This window comes from Lepeophtheirus salmonis, chromosome 7, assembly GCF_016086655.4.
Source record: "Lepeophtheirus salmonis chromosome 7, UVic_Lsal_1.4, whole genome shotgun sequence".
Classification (NCBI taxonomy): Eukaryota; Metazoa; Arthropoda; class Copepoda; order Siphonostomatoida; family Caligidae; genus Lepeophtheirus; species Lepeophtheirus salmonis.
The window spans coordinates 31,218,055-31,238,062 of NC_052137.2; the positions used below are offsets into that span (position 1 = coordinate 31,218,055).

The 20,008-nt window shown below is 30.4% G+C and overlaps 2 protein-coding genes across 3 annotated transcripts in view; one reads left to right on the top strand and one right to left on the bottom strand.

The window, feature by feature from the left end:
- Window positions 1–20,008, top strand: part of LOC121121198 (uncharacterized) — a 222,716-nt gene that overhangs the window by 59,415 nt on the left and 143,293 nt on the right. The window lies entirely within an intron of this gene.
- LOC121121197 (histone-lysine N-methyltransferase SETD7) overlaps window positions 9,802–20,008 on the bottom strand; it is a 100,377-nt gene continuing 90,170 nt past the window's right edge. Inside the window, exons 2-5 of the mRNA XM_040716072.2 lie at window positions 13,465–13,574; window positions 12,935–13,410; window positions 10,227–10,676; window positions 9,802–10,153 (exon numbers count right to left, since the gene is read on the bottom strand). Of these exons, the coding sequence (XP_040572006.1) occupies window positions 10,012–10,153; window positions 10,227–10,676; window positions 12,935–13,386 (1,044 nt within the window). The 5' untranslated portion in view covers window positions 13,387–13,410; window positions 13,465–13,574 and the 3' untranslated portion in view covers window positions 9,802–10,011. The remainder of the gene's footprint in view (window positions 10,154–10,226; window positions 10,677–12,934; window positions 13,411–13,464; window positions 13,575–20,008) is intronic.

The following is a 20,008-nucleotide window of genomic DNA, read 5'->3' on the forward strand; positions in this document are numbered from 1 at the left end:
TCACCGGTGTTATATGTATGCTAATATCCATTCATATGATGTGGGTTATCCTCAAGGTTGAAAGAATAATAATAAGAATGAATGATGAGTACTTTAGTCTCTCAGCACTCTCTAAAAAAATCAGTGTTACAAGAGTTATTTCATTTCTACTTACAAGTACTTAAATTTTGTTGAAATCTTAACATTTACTGAAAATTGCTATACATTTTGGTATACATAATTTAGCATATTCTCCTCTAAAAGTCTTCCTCTAGAAGTTCATTTCCTTCCCTCAAAATCATATAACAGGTATTGATAATATTAATGAATATTAATATGTGGTAAAAAAATTCAGACGAATGAGATCAAGGATCGAAGATTAAGAAAATTGAGAGACCAAGCACAAGAAGATGTTAATTATCTAAAATTGATAAATTTTATTAAAGACGGTTTTGGAAATAATATCAAAAATTTCCCTGAAGAATTAAAACTCTACTGGAATTTGAGAGATATTCTATCGATTTATGAAGGTTTGATCAACATCAATAATAATAAAAATGTTATACCAAGAGTAGCTTGGAAAGAAATATTGGGAAATCTGCATGTATCTCATTAAGGCAAAGTGAAGACTAAGCAGCGTGCCAGAGAGATAATTTATTGGTCGGGAATAGATATGGACATCGAAGATATGGTGAGAAAGTGTGAGGAATGCCAAAAGTGATTACCTAGTTTATTAATGGAGACTCAAATTAAAGGACCAAAATGAAGAAGTAATTTCAAGCAGTAGCTGTGGATATATTTTCTTTAAGTGGAAAGAATTTCTTGGATTATGTAGATAGACTTTCTGGACATCTTGCTTTGCATTATTTTGAGCATAGTGGATGCACATCAAGAGTGATTAAGAAAGTAATGGAGATATTCTTCATTGATTATGGTATACCTGAAGTTTTAGAATCAGATGGTTGAACAAACTTCTCGTCCAGGGAATTTCAAGAATTTATATCCTTTTGGGGAGTTGAATGGCGATGTTCTTCTCCACATAGCCCACAATACAATGGATTGGCTGAAGCTTGTGCGAAGAAGTTAAAATATTTAGTAAAGAAAACTATTAATGGAAATAAGATAGATCAGTCAGAAATCAATCTTGGAATTTTAGAAATGAGAAATACTCCGAGAATAGAAGATGGATTGAGTCAAACTGAAATCGTCTTTGGTCGTAGTAGATCTATTATACCTATGCTACCTGAATTCCACCAAAAATAACCCAAGAACTTTGTAAGGTTTCGAACACAATTTAAAAAAAGGAAATGGCAAGAAGTTATCCGTATTGAAGATGGGTGAATCGGTTCGGATACAAGATCATATAACCAAAAGATGGACCCACATAGGTACAATTGAAACACAGGAATCTCAAAGGCGATATCTCATACGTATGAAAAATGGTCGTCTTCGGCATCGTAATAGGAGATTCATTCGTTTGGATTCCACAGAAGGGAACAAGCGAATTTCATTTCATATACCTTTGATTTATATTTTGTAATCGTTGCCCTGGCCGAAAGAAGGGACGTTATATATCTTCATAGCTATAAGTTTAGTGACCTATGTATAAATGTTCCGTGTGTATTTTGTGTATAATAATATATTAATATGAGATTCATTCTGTATTCTCCTCGTGTAGAATAAAGTATATATATAGACTACATATCCTCATATATCTCATATCCACGTATATCATAATACTGAAACTGTAACAGCCAATCACGAGTTTTTATTTTATTTTGTGGATTCTGTTTTGGTAATTTTGATGTCAAGGATGTACCAAACTCTGGAAAGCCATTAGTAAAACATGTTGATAAAATAATGGAAATCGTCTCGCCTGACTGTTATGTAAGCTACTAGGTTAAAAGTCACAAAAATTTTAACCTAAATGGAAGCCATTTAGGTTAGAAGCTGATCGTAACAAGAGTTTACATTCAGAGTAATGTCGAGTGATTTATAAAAAATGTCTTGTTTCTTTAAAAAAAATATTATTATGGTAACCCAGACAGTTTGAAGAATGTTTGAGAAGAAAGCAGCCTCGCTGTCATGAAATTTCATTAGATCAGCTGCAAGAAACTGTGGATGGAATGAAATAAACGTAAAACCCACTTCGTATATGGCAAGAACATATAGGCTGAAATTACACTGATGTAGTATAGTGTCTATTCTTATTTAAGACTGCAGCTCTGTGGTGTGCTCCAGTTCAGTCTTCCACATCAGTGCTAAAAAAACTTATAAACTTTGGTCCTTGATGTCATCACTCAACTTTTATTTTTTTAATCATTTCTAGTACTGACGGTACATATTGTTTTCTTAGCCCTCTGTTAGTGAACATCCTTTTTATAACCGGTTTAGTGAACTAGGTAACACATGTACGAATACAAAAACGTATTGAATTACATTATAAACAGTTTTTACATCACGATATTACAATTTTTGTAATTATATCATCCATTTTGTACACGTAAATGTCAATTAAAATGCTACAAAACCATTTAGGAGAATAATACATCGATAATCAATAAGTTTTTATTTTGAAATAATGGTGAGTTTGGACATTCAGATAGATATATTTTGTTATTCTAATAGAAAAAACACTAAAATGTTTGTTTTTTTATTAAAAGTTTATAGGTTTTGATGAGGTTGCATGTATTATTCAAAATAAATTCTACAATATTAGACTTTTGTAACTAATATTTATAAAAACATATAGAATAAAAGAAAAAAAACTTCGATTAAAAATTGTTAAATGATATGAACATATCATTAACAATGCATCATCAATATAAATAAATAACTGTATATTATCTGATTTAATGTTAAAAAATATTAGGAAAACAAAATGGAGATTCAAAGGAATAAGAAGCATTTTTATGAGTTTTGGGGTTTATAATAACCCAATTCCCTAACAAAGGACTAACGATCCAATTTTATAAATATTACAAAAATACAGGGCCCATTATCTATTTAATTCTAATTTTTATTTTTTGCCCACAAATTATGGAAATCTTAACTTCTTTATTGCAAATTGGAATAATAAGGCGATAATTGACTCAACTATTCTATTTGTTCAAGATTTGTTTTATATTGACGTATTACATATGTATATATCTTAGAGTATATAGACATGATAGAAAACATAAATTATTATTCAAGAATATCTAATTATGTAAACAAAAGAAAGTTGCTTATGTTTAGCTAAGGAAATACTCTACATATAATCATTTTAAATATATGTGAATCTGCTAAATAAGTGCACTGAAGGGTGTATGATGTTTTAGAGGTAAACAAACAGAGACTACAAAGAGATTTTGATTGGCAGTTTGGCATAGTAGGTCTGTAAAATCAAGATTTCTACTGGGAAAAAAAATAAACACTATCAGACAGATGGATCATAACAAAATGGATGGAGCACGCAATTGCAAATTCTTCTATGGGTAAATTATTGAAATCGTAGCAAATTATAGTTAAAGTAGTCAAGCTTCATCCCCACGATGCACAAATGAGAAATTGATGGATTTTATGGTTGAAAAGGACACATTTAAATCTCATAAAAAAAATAATAATAAAGGTTCTAAACAATTACTAAAATTTTGGATATATTAACCTTTTTATTACAAATTGGAATAATATGACTATCATTGACTCAACTATGACTATAAATATTAGCCAGTATCTACATATGTACAAAGTAAAAAAAAATAATAGAGATTTTCTTTTGTTCAAAATTTTTTTTATGTTGACGTACCACATATGAGTGTATATTCATTATCTAGGCCTTATTTGAGTCATCCTTGATTTTGTTGAAAGTAAAGCTCTTTATACCACCTAGGAGTAAATGGATGTTCTATATCATAGGAATAATTAACCAAGATTTCATCATGCCTCCATATCGGTTTAATGGATTCTAAACACCTAATAGGCCCATAGCTAGGAGTAGATATAAGCACAATCAATTAAGCTACATCGAATATAGAGATACAATGTGGAAGATTTGACTTACACTGGATGCTTGACTTTACAGAACTTTGCATTGACTCTGTCAAAATGATGATTAACTTTATGACCAAGTGTAGCTCGATATACTTTAATATCCGAATTCTCCCCATCTACGTTAATATAATGTGTACTATTAAATTTGAGAATAAATTTTAGATGTGTCTCGATTTCATCCCTTGTCATGTTATTTGGCATTTTTGTAGTTTCCTTCCAAGTACCACTATAGTAAGCAATGAGAGAATGGGCCGGAATATTTCGTTTTGCGAGGAGTGCATCCTGATGGGCTATGGTTGGAATTGTTGGACTGGATCCAATATAAACATTTCGCATTTCTAAAGGATCCCTTTTAGTTGGATGACGACTTATAAAAGATTCTGTCCGCTTTGTATATTTATAGAGAGTGCTGTTTTTCTTCAACTTGGCAAACTTCAACTCCATGACACCACCGCGGCACCTGTAATACAAAAATGGAATAAACGGGGTAATATTTGACTGCTTAGAATCGGTCCTAAGATTGCATTCCTAATCAGTCTTTTTTTCTGACCGGTCAAATCTTTTTCTCCAGTCAACAATCCTACACATCCAATTATTTTTTATTCAGCTGTGGGCAATAATCAGTAACTATTGAATAATAATTCTAAAGTTGTTAAGAATTTCCTTACTTCGAACTGATTTTTGCCCAATTTTTTTTTTTTTTGTGGATGATTAATGTAAATATGAACAAATAATTGTGACGTCACATTATATCCCATTTATCAGCCGGATATTATAAAACTCTGAATGGTATCCCTACTTTCAGTTGTTCTCGCTTTCTGCTAATGTTTTTTATGTGTTGCACAAAATATAAAAATATATTTCTTCTTCACTTATAATGAGAAATGAAGAAACGTATTTAAGTAAGTAAGGGATTACTAGAATATCATGAACATTAAATTAAAATTAGTGTTTAAAAAAAAAAGAGTTTTTGTAATACAAGGGGAGAACTTCTCGTGTTTCCTTTCACTTCTTTAATAGATATACTCATACAAGACAATGTTTTATAAATTATTTATATATATCGAGTTATCAAGTCATTATCTTTATTGAATCACGCAACTTTCCATCAAAAAAAAATTGTCAAAATCAGATTGTGGTTAACCAATTAAGTCAATCATACCAACTGTTTTTTATCTTTTAAATACTCTAAGACTATCATTGTCATATTATTTCTAAAAGAAATAACATTTTGTAATATTAAAATGCCTTATAATATTTTATTCAATACTTTACTACGATATTATATTTTATTAAAAGCAAAGCTACACATTATTATTTTTATACAATAGCAAAATTTCTTCATAAAAATAATAAAATGGCTAATATATATTTGTTTTTTTTTATAAAAAAGAATAAATTAAACCCATCCAACACTATTGAATACAGACCATTTAACTATAAATTTTAACCACAAGTGTTTGTACAATCTATTCTTTAATTTGCGAGTTAATGTCAGACTACTTCCGACACAACGGATCCAAAATAATTTCGTGTTTTAATTTTACACTGCTCTTCATGAGAAAATCTGCCTTTCAAGCTAAGCAATGGCTTAAAAAGTGTTAGGAGACTCTGGTCACTTTAAACCGATTTAAAAAAGGGGTAATAATTTAAAACAGCAAATTTCTGAACGAAAAAAAAAACGTGTTTTCTTTTCCAGGACTATTTATACCATGTTTTATAGACTGGAATTACTATAATGTTGATCTTTAATTCTACTTCGAGTATAAATGATAGTTAAAATATATAACATAATACAGGAATTGTTTAGACCGATACACAATAATATATATTTTTTAAATTATACCTTAAATGAGTGGCCTTCGTTTCTTTTCCTCCTCGAAGCATATCCCCCCTAAATGTGCCCTGGATGGCAGTCATGTAGTTGGGATAAATGTAGTAGGTCTTCTTCTTTATAAATTCACCTGTCTTAAGATCCGTGATACCATAAAGCCAACCGTCATGAATCCCATCACCATACTTTTGCCAAAGGACTCCATAAAGAGACATAATTTCTAAAACTTTACTGAATCGATCGTTAGATTCAAAGCCTGCTAAAGTAAATGTTTCATTTTGAGATGATCCAGACGAAGGGATGACACTAGAAATCCATGATTCTAGAATCTTGCCGTTATTTCGAATCCACTTTGTAGACTCCGGTACAACATCGCACATGCTGAAATATCCATTATTTATAGATAGGCAAGGGGCAATGAATATGTGTATTAAAATTATTGAAAAAAGCCAATGACACATCATTTCAATATTGTTTTAATTTTAATACTGAAAATAAAACAAATTTTACATATTATAAGAGAATTAAAATATAAGTATATCTATGTATCATGTCATAAGTGGCCGTAAGTGTGTTTCCAATACAAATAAATATTTCTAGGAGTAAATTCAACAATTGTTTGTGTTATATGTGCCTTCAAAAATAATGAAAAAGAAGAATATATTCTATAGATATTTAAAAAATCAAATTTTACATTAACATATTTATTTTATATTTACTATTAGGAAAAAATATTCACTACATAAATTCTAGAAGGTTTTGGTATGAATCTTTTTTTTTATCTTTGGCATATAAAGATCAAAGACAAAGTGTCAAACTATTAAAAGTACCATTTTAAAACCATTTTGCAAGAAAAACGCCAAATGACGCCATGACGACAAATAAACCAGCTCACTCTTCAGCAGTTATGATGGCAAAACTAATGGAAATAGGGTTCTAACTCGAGATGCCCACAGCTCTAGCAACCTCCCCCACCTTCACTCTTCTATAATCCATCACCATATCATTGATTTCTGGAGTAGTAACCTCAACAGGGTAGTCCGAACGTTTTAAATCATTTGTACTCATATGGCCACTCTGAAAATTTTGAAACCACCTATAAACTGCTCTAGTAGAAGGTGCAAAGTCCCTATAATTTTATTTATCTTACCACATACCTCTGACTTTTTAAGATGTAATGAATATACTTTTATATTGAAGTAACTTTTATTATTTAATTTTTATTAATTTGACTCTATCAACGAGTTTCCTTTTCTTTATCTTCGTTTAATGCAAAAGTAAAGAATTTTTAATTAAATAAGGACATAATAATAATCATATTCAAAACTATAGAAGATATTAACTTTGAGAGGTAAAAATTAACGATTTTGATATTGCATATTCATCTTGTCCTTATTTTACTAACATGAAATTTGTTTCTCTACTCTAAAAAGTGTTAGTTACATTCTAATATGAAATAAATCCGGGGTGTTTTTTTGGTTTAAATTCAAAAAAATTTGATATTTAATTTTTTTTAAATCCACAAAATAGAAAAAATTCTTTGTAACAAAAACCAAATATTTCAAAAAATTTTCGGAAAAAATGTAAAAAACAAACGTTCCTCAATTTACAAAGGAGGTGTATTTTTTTATCATAACTTAGAAAAGTAATGAATATTTAAATACCAGTAATAAATAAGAATTGGAATCGAAAATTAAACATTATTTTCCCGATTCTGATATATCGTCCCTTCACTAAAACTTACCCTTAAATTAGAAATAATTCTTTTTGGAAGAAGGAAAAGTCTGAAAGTTTCGATGACAAGCACATTATGTTATCCCGCCATTTTAACTTTTTTATTATTTCTGACGTCATCATACTGGATATCAAACATCGTAGTTTAGTTTAAAAATATATAAACTAAAGTTGTTTAGTCTGTAAAATGATACTTAACATCGATCATGTACACTGTCTTGCCGTTTCTATTATCGGTCCTTTTAAAAATCTTAAATGTTAGCACGCCCTCTGAAGTGCATTATTTTAACTACTATTACTGTTAAGTACCTTAGTTTACAGTTAATTGAATAAGTTTAGTAAAACTTTCATGCACAATTTATCACTCATAGTGAGTGTGCTGTCCTTCCAAAAAGGTTGAACAACACAAAATCATATTTATATTTGTGTTCAATTTTTGAACATATTAATTGTTTTTGCATCGTCGTAAGTTTAGATGTGTAAAGCGTAGAGAAAAATAACAGTATCCCCCATGACTTTTTCCCATAGTATTCAATTGTGTATGTACCTAAATAGTCAGTGTACTTTAATCTTGACGATATGTATGAATATTTATATTACGTACAAGTATAAAAAAAATAACATGGATGATACCATCAGATCCTTTCCGTATAAAAACCTAAATTGAAGAAAAAAAAAACTCGTAAAGTATTTCACAGACAATAATCTTTTATTCATTTACATATTTGTTAATATTTGAATGTAGCGATAATTTTTTTTTTTAAATAATTATTATTTAATTGTAAGCTATGGGTTTTTGGTAGTCATTTGAACAAAAATCGTTAAAATATTTTTTAATTTAGGATATTATTATGCAGAAACTCTTAAATATAGATTTCAAATTTACATTAATTGATGATAAACGTATTTAAATACAAAATTGAGGCTATTGGCACTCGAAAATCTCTGGAATCATATCAAGACACCTGGTTATTGAGTGTTCTAAGTTGATTTGTTGCCCTAATTCGTTGAGCTTGACAAATTCACATTAAAAGCTTTTCTTGATGAAAATTAATAGTTGGCTATTATATATTCGTACCTTTCACTTCAAAAAGCTCTTTTAAGTAAATAAATTTATTTTTATTTTTTTACATTGGTACATTGCATAAGTTTGCCTGCACGTCATACTTTCTCTTTCTATCTTAGTCCGTGACAGCTGATAGTTAAAATTCAAAAATTACAACCTTTTAGAAATAAGGAAATGTATTCGCGAAGCGAAGAATATATTATTGAAATAGGAGGAGAGAGATTTCAATTTTTTCGAGATATTTGGACAATCAACACTTTAAAAGATTATGAAAGTAAATGGAATGCCTCACTATGTGGAAAAGGTTATGAGCTTGTCTCTTATAAAGTATTCCGGGGGAAGAGAAGTACTTGGAGTCTATCCGTGGACTGAGGGATTAGGCTTGTGGAGAGCGCATCTCATTAAGTAAAGTTTTAGGAATTTTTCTTGTATCTACCATGAACCATGATAGTATAATTACAGGATGGACGTAATAGGTATCATGGAGAGGAACTTCTATGATATCAAATCTCCTGAAACCGAAAATTACTAAATAAATAGATAAACCACACATAAATAGAAATATACCGCACATACTTCAAGGTTAGTCTAATCCTAGGTGGAAACTTATTCGAGCATTTGTGATGAATTTATTCCAGATCTCCTTCTTCCTACTCAAATACTATATTTTCCCCTTTGCAAAGCTTTTTCCTTATCAGTAAGAGGTTGCAATAATTGAAATTCAATTATCCATTGTCACTATCTCCAATTTTGAGATAGAAAGTGAAAATAAGACGTGCAGGAAAACTTATAGAATGTACCCCTTTTCATTTTAGAAAAAAATAATATTATAAAAGAACCACGCAACTTCTTCCACAAAATAAATTTCAAATTGATATTTTAGATACTATACATAGGATTTTTCGAAGAAAAAAAAAATGTCTACTGAAATTATGATCTCACAAATAAATAAAATTGTTGCAATGTGCATATCTGGGTCATCAATACATGAACAACTCATAAGTCTCGGACAATTTTTTTTTTTAAATCTTTTCGGTGTACCGCAAATCACTCTATATTAAAGTACTCTAAATTAATTGTCACATTAAAGGAAATGAGGAATCAGTACGTAATTAAATCTCACAAATCAAATAAAGGTTCTAAAATATAGTTCAAATTTTGAATATCTTAACTATTTTATTACAAATCGGAATAATAAGATTATAATTGACTCAAATTTGCCAATGAAATATTAGACATTATCAACATATATATAAAGTAAAATAATTAATTGGGATTATCTTCATGTATTGATAACTATTCCAGATTTTTTTTATGTTGACATGCCACATATGAATTTATATTTATTATTTAGGCCTTATTTGAGTCATCCTTGATTTTGTTGATAGTAAAGGTCTTTATACCACCTAGGAGTAAATGGATCTTGTATATCATAGGAATAATTAACTAAGATTTCATCATGCCTCCAAATCGGTTTAATGGATTCTAAACACCTAATAGTCCCATAGCTAGGAGTAGATATAAACACAATCAATTAAGCTACATCGAATATAGAGATACAATGTGGAAGATTTGACTTACACCGGATGCTTGACTTTACAGAACTTTGCATTGACTCCGACAAAATGATGATTAACTTTATGACCAAGAGTAGCTCGATAGACTTTAATATCCGAATTCTCCACATCTACGTCAATGTGATGTGTACTATTAAATTTGATGAGATTTTTGAGATACGACTCAAGGTCATCCCTTGTCATGTTATTCGGCATTCCCCTTGTTTCCTTCCAAGTGCCACTATAGTAAACAATGAGTGAATGGGCCGGAATGTTTCGTTTTGCGAGGAGTGCATCTTGATGGGCTATGTTTGGAAATGTTGGACTGGATCCAATATAAACATTTCGCATTTCTAAAGGATCTCTTTGAGTGGGATGACGACTTATAAAAGATTCTGTCCGCTTTGTGTATTTATAGAGAGTGCTGTTTTTCTTCAACTTGGCAAACTTCAACTCCATGATACCACCGCGGCACCTGTAATGTAAAAATGGAATAAACGGGGTCATTTTTTGTTGTGTAGAATCAGTCCTTAGATTGCATTCTTTATCAGTCTTAATTTTTACCGGTTCGGATTTTTTCTCATTTAACAGTCCTATACGTCGAATTAGTTCTTATTAAGCTGTAAACAATACTCAATAACAATTGAATAATAATTCTATAGTTGATAAGAACTGATTTTTGACAATTTGTTCAGTTTCATTTATGGATGAGAGATTGCAGGATACAATTAAGGTAATTAGGTACTGGGTATAAAGTTCATTGGTTAATTTTTTATTACACCATCAAAGTCAATCCAACTTGATTAACATTTCTTATAATAAAATCTGAATGGCATCCCTACTTCCACCTATAATCAATCCCTTCTACTGTTTTATATTTATTCTTCAAAATTTAAAAATATATTTATTCTTCAATTATAATGAGAAATGAAGATACGTATCTAAGTAAGGCATTAATGGCATATCTTGAACATTAAATTAAAGTTATGGTTTCTTGCAAAAAGAGCATGTGTACATACGAGGGCGTAATTATTGTGTGTACTTATAGTTATATTATTTATAAAATAATATTCAGTGTATATTCATACAAGACATTGTTTAATGAATTATGTAAGTTATCACGTCGTTACATTTATTGTATCACGCAAACTACTTCTTCAAAAAAAAAAAAGCCAAAATCGGACTATGGTCAGCCAAATCAGTCAATCCTTCCAACAGCTATTTATCTTTCAAGTACTGTAAGACTATCACTTTTTTTTTTAAAGAAATTACATGTATACCCGAACTTGATTTAAGAGAAGGCCAAAATGATTTACTTAAATTCTTGGATGATTCATCTTACACCCTCTAGGACTAAAAGTCATAATGAATTTTCTTTTCCTCAGCTGTTCTTAAAATTGTCAGTGGAAAATTGTCGTTCGTATATATTCTTTAATATTAAAATCCCTCCAAGTATTTCATTCAATACCGTACTACGACAGTATAGTTTATTAAAACCGTAGCTATACATTTCTTTGATAATCAAAATTTATTCATAGAAATGATAAGATGGCCAATATATAAAATAGTTTATTTTTGTTCCAAACTTTTATCTTCGATAAATGTCAATTCTACGAATAGAATCTAAGATTATCGATGAAAAAAAACATTATATACGAATGGATGCACATTTTTTTTAAATTACAACTTGGATCTGCACAGGATAAAAAAGGAGCATTACACGTGGGATTGTTGAATAATTTGCAAGTCCATGCATAAAATTATACATCACTTTTGATGATATTTTCAATGTTTTGCCTCTGATTATTTTAGGAACATCCCATTTTAGCGCTAATGTTTCAATGATTGAAGCATCAATTAATTATTTGGATCGTGATAAGGTTAACTGGCTTGTTTCTGAGTAGCAAGTACAATAGGAAAAACGTCAGCCATCAAAGATGCCGTATGGTACTTATTTCAAGGTCCTACATAACGTTCTCGAAGTAATTGACAGCAGTTTAAAATGTCCCGAAAAATTGAGAAGTCTGATTATGGTAGTTCAGAAGATTGACAAAGAAAGTTAACTATAGCAGGTGTATAGCACTTTTGGATGTCATTTTTCAATTATTTGACACACTAATATTTTTCTTTTTCTGAATGTATCTTTATTTATTAATTTTTTAAATCTTAAGCGCTTAATCCTTTATCTCTATTATAAATATTTAAAACAAATTGTAATATTATTGAGAGGTTATGTCAAGGAGATATGAATAAACTATCAATAATAGAAGTTAAAAAAATGACTTCAGTCATAATATGTAGATCATGAATTGTTAAATTAAGGGTTACATAAGATAGTTTTCGTAGTCCAAAATTATAAATTGCAATAATAGGTTGCCTTATTTCGCATAAGTGAACAATGAAAGTATATTTGATATTAATATATTTGACACTCCTTCATGAGAAAATCTGCCTTTCAAGCTAAGCAATGGCTTAAAAAGTGTTAGGGGACTCTGCTCTATAAAACGATTTAAAAAAGGGGTAATAATTTAAAAACAGAAAGTTTCTGAACGAAAAAAACAACGTGTTTTCTAATATAAAGGCCAGGACTATTCATACCATGTGTTATAAACTAGAATTACTATAATGTTGATCTTTCATTCTATTTCGAGTATAAATGATAGTTAAAACATATAACATAATACAGGAAGTGTTTAGACTGATACGCAATAATATATATTTTTTAAATTATACCTAAAATGAGTGGCCTTCGTTTCTTTTCCTCCTCGAAGCATATCCCCTCTAAATGTGCCCTGGATGGCAGTCATGTAGTTGGGATAAATGTAGTAGGTCTTCTTCTTTATAAATTCACCTGTCTTAAGATCCGTGATACCATAAAGCCAACCGTCATGAATCCCATCACCATACTTTTGCCAAAGGACTCCATAAAGAGACATAATTTCTAAAACTTTACTGAATCGATCGTTAGATTCAAAGCCTGCTAAAGTAAATGTTTCATTTTGAGATGATCCAGACGAAGGGATGACACTAGAAATCCATGATTCTAGAATCTTGCCGTTATTTCGAATCCACTTTGTAGACTCCGGTACAACATCGCACATGCTGAAATATCCATTATTTATAGATAGGCAAGGGGCAATGTATATGTGTATTAAAATGATTGAAAAAAGCCAATGACACATCATTTCAATATTGTTTTAATTTTAATACTGAAAATAAAACAAATTTTACAAATTATAAGAGAATTAGAAATATAAGTATACCTATGTATCAGGTCATAAGTGTTCTTAGGCGTGTTTCCACATTTCATACTATAAACATATCTTTCTATGAGTAAAGTCAACAATTGTTCGTCAATACATGTCTCATCTGCCTTCAAAAAATAAAAATATATATTCAATAGATATTTAAATTAGTCAAGTTTTACAATAACATATTTTTTTTTGTATTTGCTTAAAGAAAAGGGTTCTAGGAAAATATTGTTGCTGCGGTTCAATGCAGAAATTCTAGAAAAGGACTGTACAAACCATTTTATTTGACTTTTGGTATAAATAGGTCTGAAGATATTTTAATAGGACTTGAGTAAACTAATTACATCAATATTCCCAAGAGGACGCATATGTACAGTGTATGGCCATTGTTTAACAGCAAGCTTTCAGCACATGTGTAGGTAGAAGGTAGTATGTTGTTTTTACGGCTAGCCAAAAGAGTTTTATGGGTCAGTTAAAAAAATGAAAAGTATGTATGTCCTTGTGGCGATGCGTATAGGACTTGACATTATTGAGATTTCAAACTTCTCAAACCTGTACAGGTGAAGGGCTGGATCAAGGAAGTTGCAGCTGGAAGGCAATCGTTTGGCAACGAGACACTGCTCCAAGTCACACTACAAAGAAAATGTTAACCTGGTTGTCATTTTTTTTAGATGGTTGGAGTCTTTGTCGGCATCAAAGTTCAATCTACCTTAACCCCAGTGACTTCTATGTGTGGAGTACAGTTGAGTGAGACACCAACTGGTCCTACTGAAAAAAATTCAGAGTTGAATCCTGAGGAATTTCGGAATATGCGAAAGGAGACTATCATCAATACCTGCTCCGGGGTCTGAGGTCAAGTGGAGGCCCTTATTGACGCCAAAGGCGATTATATTGAATAACAATAAAGAAAAAAATGGTGTTAGTTGTTAAATAGAGATTACATCTTATAAAGTTATCATAATAACCAAGTAAGTAAACAAAATATAGATACATAGTAATGACCGAAAGGCGGCCCCACGATTCTCGAGTATTTACCTTTATCTATCAAAATTATAACAATTCTGTCAAATAAAAAAAGCGGGCTTTATAAATTGCCCTACATACATTTCAAACAGATTAGTCGTCGTAATAAGAATACGGGATCAGTGCCAAAGACTCGAACTTTCATATAATTTTTTTAATCCCTCGTTGTTGCAATTATTATATCACACATTTTTTCGTTTAAAAAGAAACGGAAAAGGGCCAATATCAGTTGTTATTTAACAAATTCTAGCCGAGGTCTTCCCGGAATTACTATTATTCAATCACTTTTGAGCAGATCAAAACGAGCTAATTATAATTCTGGAATAAACATTTAGAATACTGATTAGGAGAATAGAAAAAGAAATGTCGACATCTGAATAACGCAACACAGTGTAGATTTGTATGTTGGTGGAGTAACGGCCGTGATCTATTAACATTAAGTATTTTATTTTTAGCTGACATAACGATTAATATTATAATAGATTACGATGGGTAACGATAATTGAATATATTGAATTTTCCCCTTGCACTTATTTTTTCCTTACAAATACGTCAACTCTACAAACAATTTTTCATTCTCCTTGATGTGTAAGAGACACCATTGTAGGTTTTTTCAATTCTTCCATTTCTTTGATGGAAGTGAGTTGATTTTTATATCAAAATGCATTTTTTTAGCTATTTGTTAAATTCTTCGGAAGGAGAGAATGTGCATTTTGAGATTTTATTTCATAGGATCATATTACTTAGTGACAAGCTCACTCTCCAAATTTTCTTGATCGTGGAAGTATTGTCGAGTGAGTGAGGGTTTTTGGAAGAGATATCTAATGGAGTGATTATTTTTTAGCTTATCCCACCAGTGACTAATTTTCCACAAAATATGTTAGGTTAAAAAAATGAAGAAGGGAGGTTTTGAGATTAAATGAATACACTATGATATTAAAGTAACTTTCTCCCTTATCAATTTGACTCTGTCAACGAGTTTCTTTTTCTTTATCATTATATTCGCTTAAGTTAAAAGTAAAAATTAAGTTTTCTTTATTTTACTCTTTAAAACGTTAACTATAAAAAGTTTTTTTAAATTAAATTAAGGGATAATACGCATCATATTATATGTATATATATATAAATGAAATTTGAGATGAAAAAATATATGTTTTTGATATTGAATATTCATCTTCATGTTATTTTACTAATTTTTACATAGACCAATACAATCATGAAACTCCTGTTTCATTGTTGTTAAAGGATTTCAATCTTTAGGGCTTTTACATCGAGAAATTTGATACTAATCACTATTTGTCTTGCTAAGAGGAAAAATTAAATGGTCATACTTGCGTTCTCAGTACGTCATTTTCTTGTTAAAGTAACACAATGAGGGTTTGTCATGATAAATGACTATCCCAATAATCGAACAAAAAAGGACAAAATAACCTTCAACAAAAAGAATATAAACAAATATATTTTTTGCTCCTAGAATGACATGATATTGTTTACGTCAAACAAGAGTATAATCATGTTTCCCCTACTTTTTAAACATGATTTGAACAATAACAAACAATCTCTTGGTAAGTTTGAAAAAATAAAATAAACTATTGAAAATATTATATATTTTTATATATTAGATCGTTCTGAAAGTAAACAATAAATAAAATTCAAATGTTGAGGTTGTTGGGCGTCCTTGTCTCTCAGGAGCGTCCTTATGAGACACCTTTTTCAAGCTTAAAAGTGTCATCCCGGGCCTCATTGGCCAACCGAAGATGGTTGCACGACTAGGGTAGGCATCAGGATAAACGAGATACTGTGGATCTCAGACACTGTTCTGCCCAGTTTCTAGTATATCAAATATAACGAGCGAAAATTGTGAGTCTCCATGAGTTATTTATTCTTGGAATAACTATGGTATATTTTTCCACCATGTAATTCATGAGAAAATTATTTTTGTTGGTGGAATTTTGTAGCAAACACTTCTCTTTTGAGTGAAATGTGGGGGGGGGGGGAGGCACATAAAAAAAGATAACCAAAATGAATAATTGAAATCTCATACATTGGTTTGTAAATCTTAATCATTTTTGTTCTGGAAAATAAAAAAGAAAACGAAAATGAACTTGGTAACGCTCGACAATTTGAATAATGTTTAAAAGAAAAGCAAGTTAACTGCCATTACGTTTAATTAAATTAGCTATACGCATATATACACGAATATATTCACGGATTCTAGCAGATGAATCCGGCCAAAGATTGCATTCATCAAGATCAATAAATAGAGTAATATAGTCAGGGCTCCCACTATAATTCCCCATTTTAAAAGACATATGAGTATATGATTGTAATTTTAGTCTTATATAGGAAGTAAGAAGCGTATAAGTAAATTAAATAACTTATTTATTTAAACACTGATACAAATACAACTTTTGGTGTCATATCTAGTATTATTTTTACCATTACAGAAAAATTAGTATTTTCATCCTCAATCTCAATGGTAAAAGTTGTAAACTTGTTTATTCTTGAGACAATTTAAATATGATTAAGATCATTCATAGCTTTTTGTTCGTTGGAGTTGCTTTAGAATAAAAATAAATCCAATTTAACAATAGTATTTTCTTAATTTATTTAAAGATTATGTTAGAAAGTTAGACTAATCCTTAAAATGCAAAGATTACCTTCTTGAATACGAAAAACTCGTACTTTCCATTCATTTTGTTTAGTAATAATTTTGAAAGTCTAATATCATCTTCCCCTTTTTTTAATGACAAAAGAGACTCACAAATCGAAGTAATAACTATAAGAGAATTGGAAGTGAGAATTGTAGTGTAATTATGTATCCTGAGTACCAATTCAGCCTTATAAATGGAATAGATACAACTTATTAATGTGTTCAAAGAGAGTAATTTGTTTTTTTCTGAATATCATGGACACTTAACGACTCAAATACTAAATAATGTATAGTTGACTTTAGGATGAATAGATTCAGGAGTTTCAAAGAAGTAGTTAAAAGATGAGAACTCCCTCAATTTCTCACTGGGTTTTTATTTGAGTATTCTTGTGATATATCGAATTAATCACTCCTCAGTTCTAATAAGAGTATACAACGATTCCAAATAGGATATGGAACGGCTGATACATTCTTGAGTCGATGATCTAGGAAATTAGAAGTCACTATCAGGGACCTTTGTGTTAAAGTGTATCTCCACAATGAATTAGCCTTCCATTAATGGGGTTCAGAGTTAAAGAGTGACCATAGATGCTCCTCAAAGTAACGAGATCTTGAACATCAAATTAAAATTAATTTTAAATATTTAATTAAATAAATTCATTGGAACAATGGGTGGATGAAGTATTCTTATCTTACAGTGTTTCGTGATGATTCAAATTCCTAGTTACTAAAGAAAAAGTAAAGATAAAATGCTCCTAGGTAGGGATAAGTGTAAGGAATTCTTTTTCTTCAATAATATATTTTTCCCTACAACAGATTAAATTCCCTACGGTTAGTAGCACTGAATATAGTCAAGGGTTACGGCCTTTATTTCAAAATATGAGAATACAAATAACATTTTATACGATTCAGCCACAGTCAGCCAGCACCACGCACTCGATCCTATATTTGCACAGGCACAGGCGTTTCTGAAAAGAATAGGATCCAGTTTCTTGGCTTCAAGCTCATTCATGACCTTCCCAGTGAGTTGGAATTTGACACAGCCATTAACTTCTTACGCCTTGTAAATCTAAAAGTTCAAATAGTTCCTTCCAAGGAAGTTGAGGCAAGGTCTCGACGTCCAAGAAGGCTTGGACTTTTGATAGGAGTCCATTTTGGAAAAATTTTGTGCTGAGCATAAACGCAAAGACCTAGGGACATCCGGCTGCAACATTGTTTATCCATAGGCCAACAGTGTTTTTGAGGATAATGAGGTAGGTTAGGTTGATAAAGCAAACATTAGACTGATTTATCATTTTAGTTCTTTTATGTAGACCTTCTTATAACCATGTTATCCCTACTAAATGCCCTATTTAACAGAGGCAGTTTGATAAATCGTGGGGTATGTGCAAAAATGACGTAATAAACCATTTCTTGATCTGAAATATGTTCCTTATTATTTTTATGTTGAATCAATTTTGGCGGATTTCTTCTACACATTAATAGTCAATTAATTATGCCTCTGATACAAAAATTCAAAATGCTAATTATTTCTGGAAAAAAGTTACTTTCGTTCAAAAATTCCAGCTCTGCGTTCACGCATGCTTTTGCTTATTAAGCTCTTATTTCTCGTTAAGTTTGCTTATTTTCTGTTCACAGTTTCTTTAAGCAATTGTATACAATAAGTTATCCGGGTTAAACATGGAAATACAACTAATAGGGCAAAGGCTTGCCATTTAAAAAGTGTTACATTTTAGATGAAGAAGTTGTATTTATTGGGAACGGTCTCTGAACCATAGAGATGATATTTTATACAAATTATATTCATACTCATACACAGCTTTTCCAGATTTTTCTAATTTGAAAATTCATAAAGTTGATCAAACCTTCTTCAAAAAAAAAAAAACCACTCTAATTTACATACATAAATAATTAACTCAGAATGAGCAATGTACAAAATGTCTTACAGTCTATTAATCTATGTATGTAGCTACATACATTATTGTCTAATTAACTAAATTTCCCAAAATAAATTATCCTTATAGATTGATTTATTGTTAACTAAATAAAGTTATTTTTTTCAAGACTAGGAAGGTTGAAGTGACCTTAATAATTTCAATGCACATACACGCAACATGATTGTTTTTAATACTTAAGAAAATGAGGCCATGTCCTAAAATGGTTTTTGTTATTAATATTTATAGGATTACTTTTTTAGAAGTCATAAAGTATTATGTTTTCTATAGAAATTGTATGGAATATGACCTAAATGATTTCAACAAAGCTGTTATGATTGTTCTTACTTCTTGAAGAGAGAACATCCAAATATAAATTGGGCGTGTATTCATAAAGAGGGAAGGTAACACTAACAATTGCATGGAGAGGTAAAAGTTGTGATGTAAATCGTCTCCTGGCTCGCCTTTTTGGAATTGGTAGTGTCAAGAATGTAATGTTGTCATTATTATTTAGCACTTTATTATTTTACTTATTTTCCTAATACTTTCAATTATATTATACATTTGTGTTGAACTTTGAGTAGAGTAGAGGATCAACATTAGAGTAATTGGAGCTAATTTCTTTGTTTATTTCCTTCTCCCTTTCCTGTAAGGACGTCTTTTGGTACTAAAGGCAATTTCTTGGACATTGTGAACTATGAAGAGATTAAGGTTCATAACGACTGCGCCACGTAAAGTTCAATAAAAAGGTTAAGGTTGATAGGGACTACAACACGTAAAGTTCGATACGTGAAGACGTGATCCCTGATTCTCTTCTGGGAAGTCTGTTTATTTCATTATACAAAAGTAGGATATATAGAATCATTCAACATTAAAACTGTTATATATATATATATATAACGTAGATACATATTTGTAAATGTCCTCAATGCTCTATTTTGTTTCT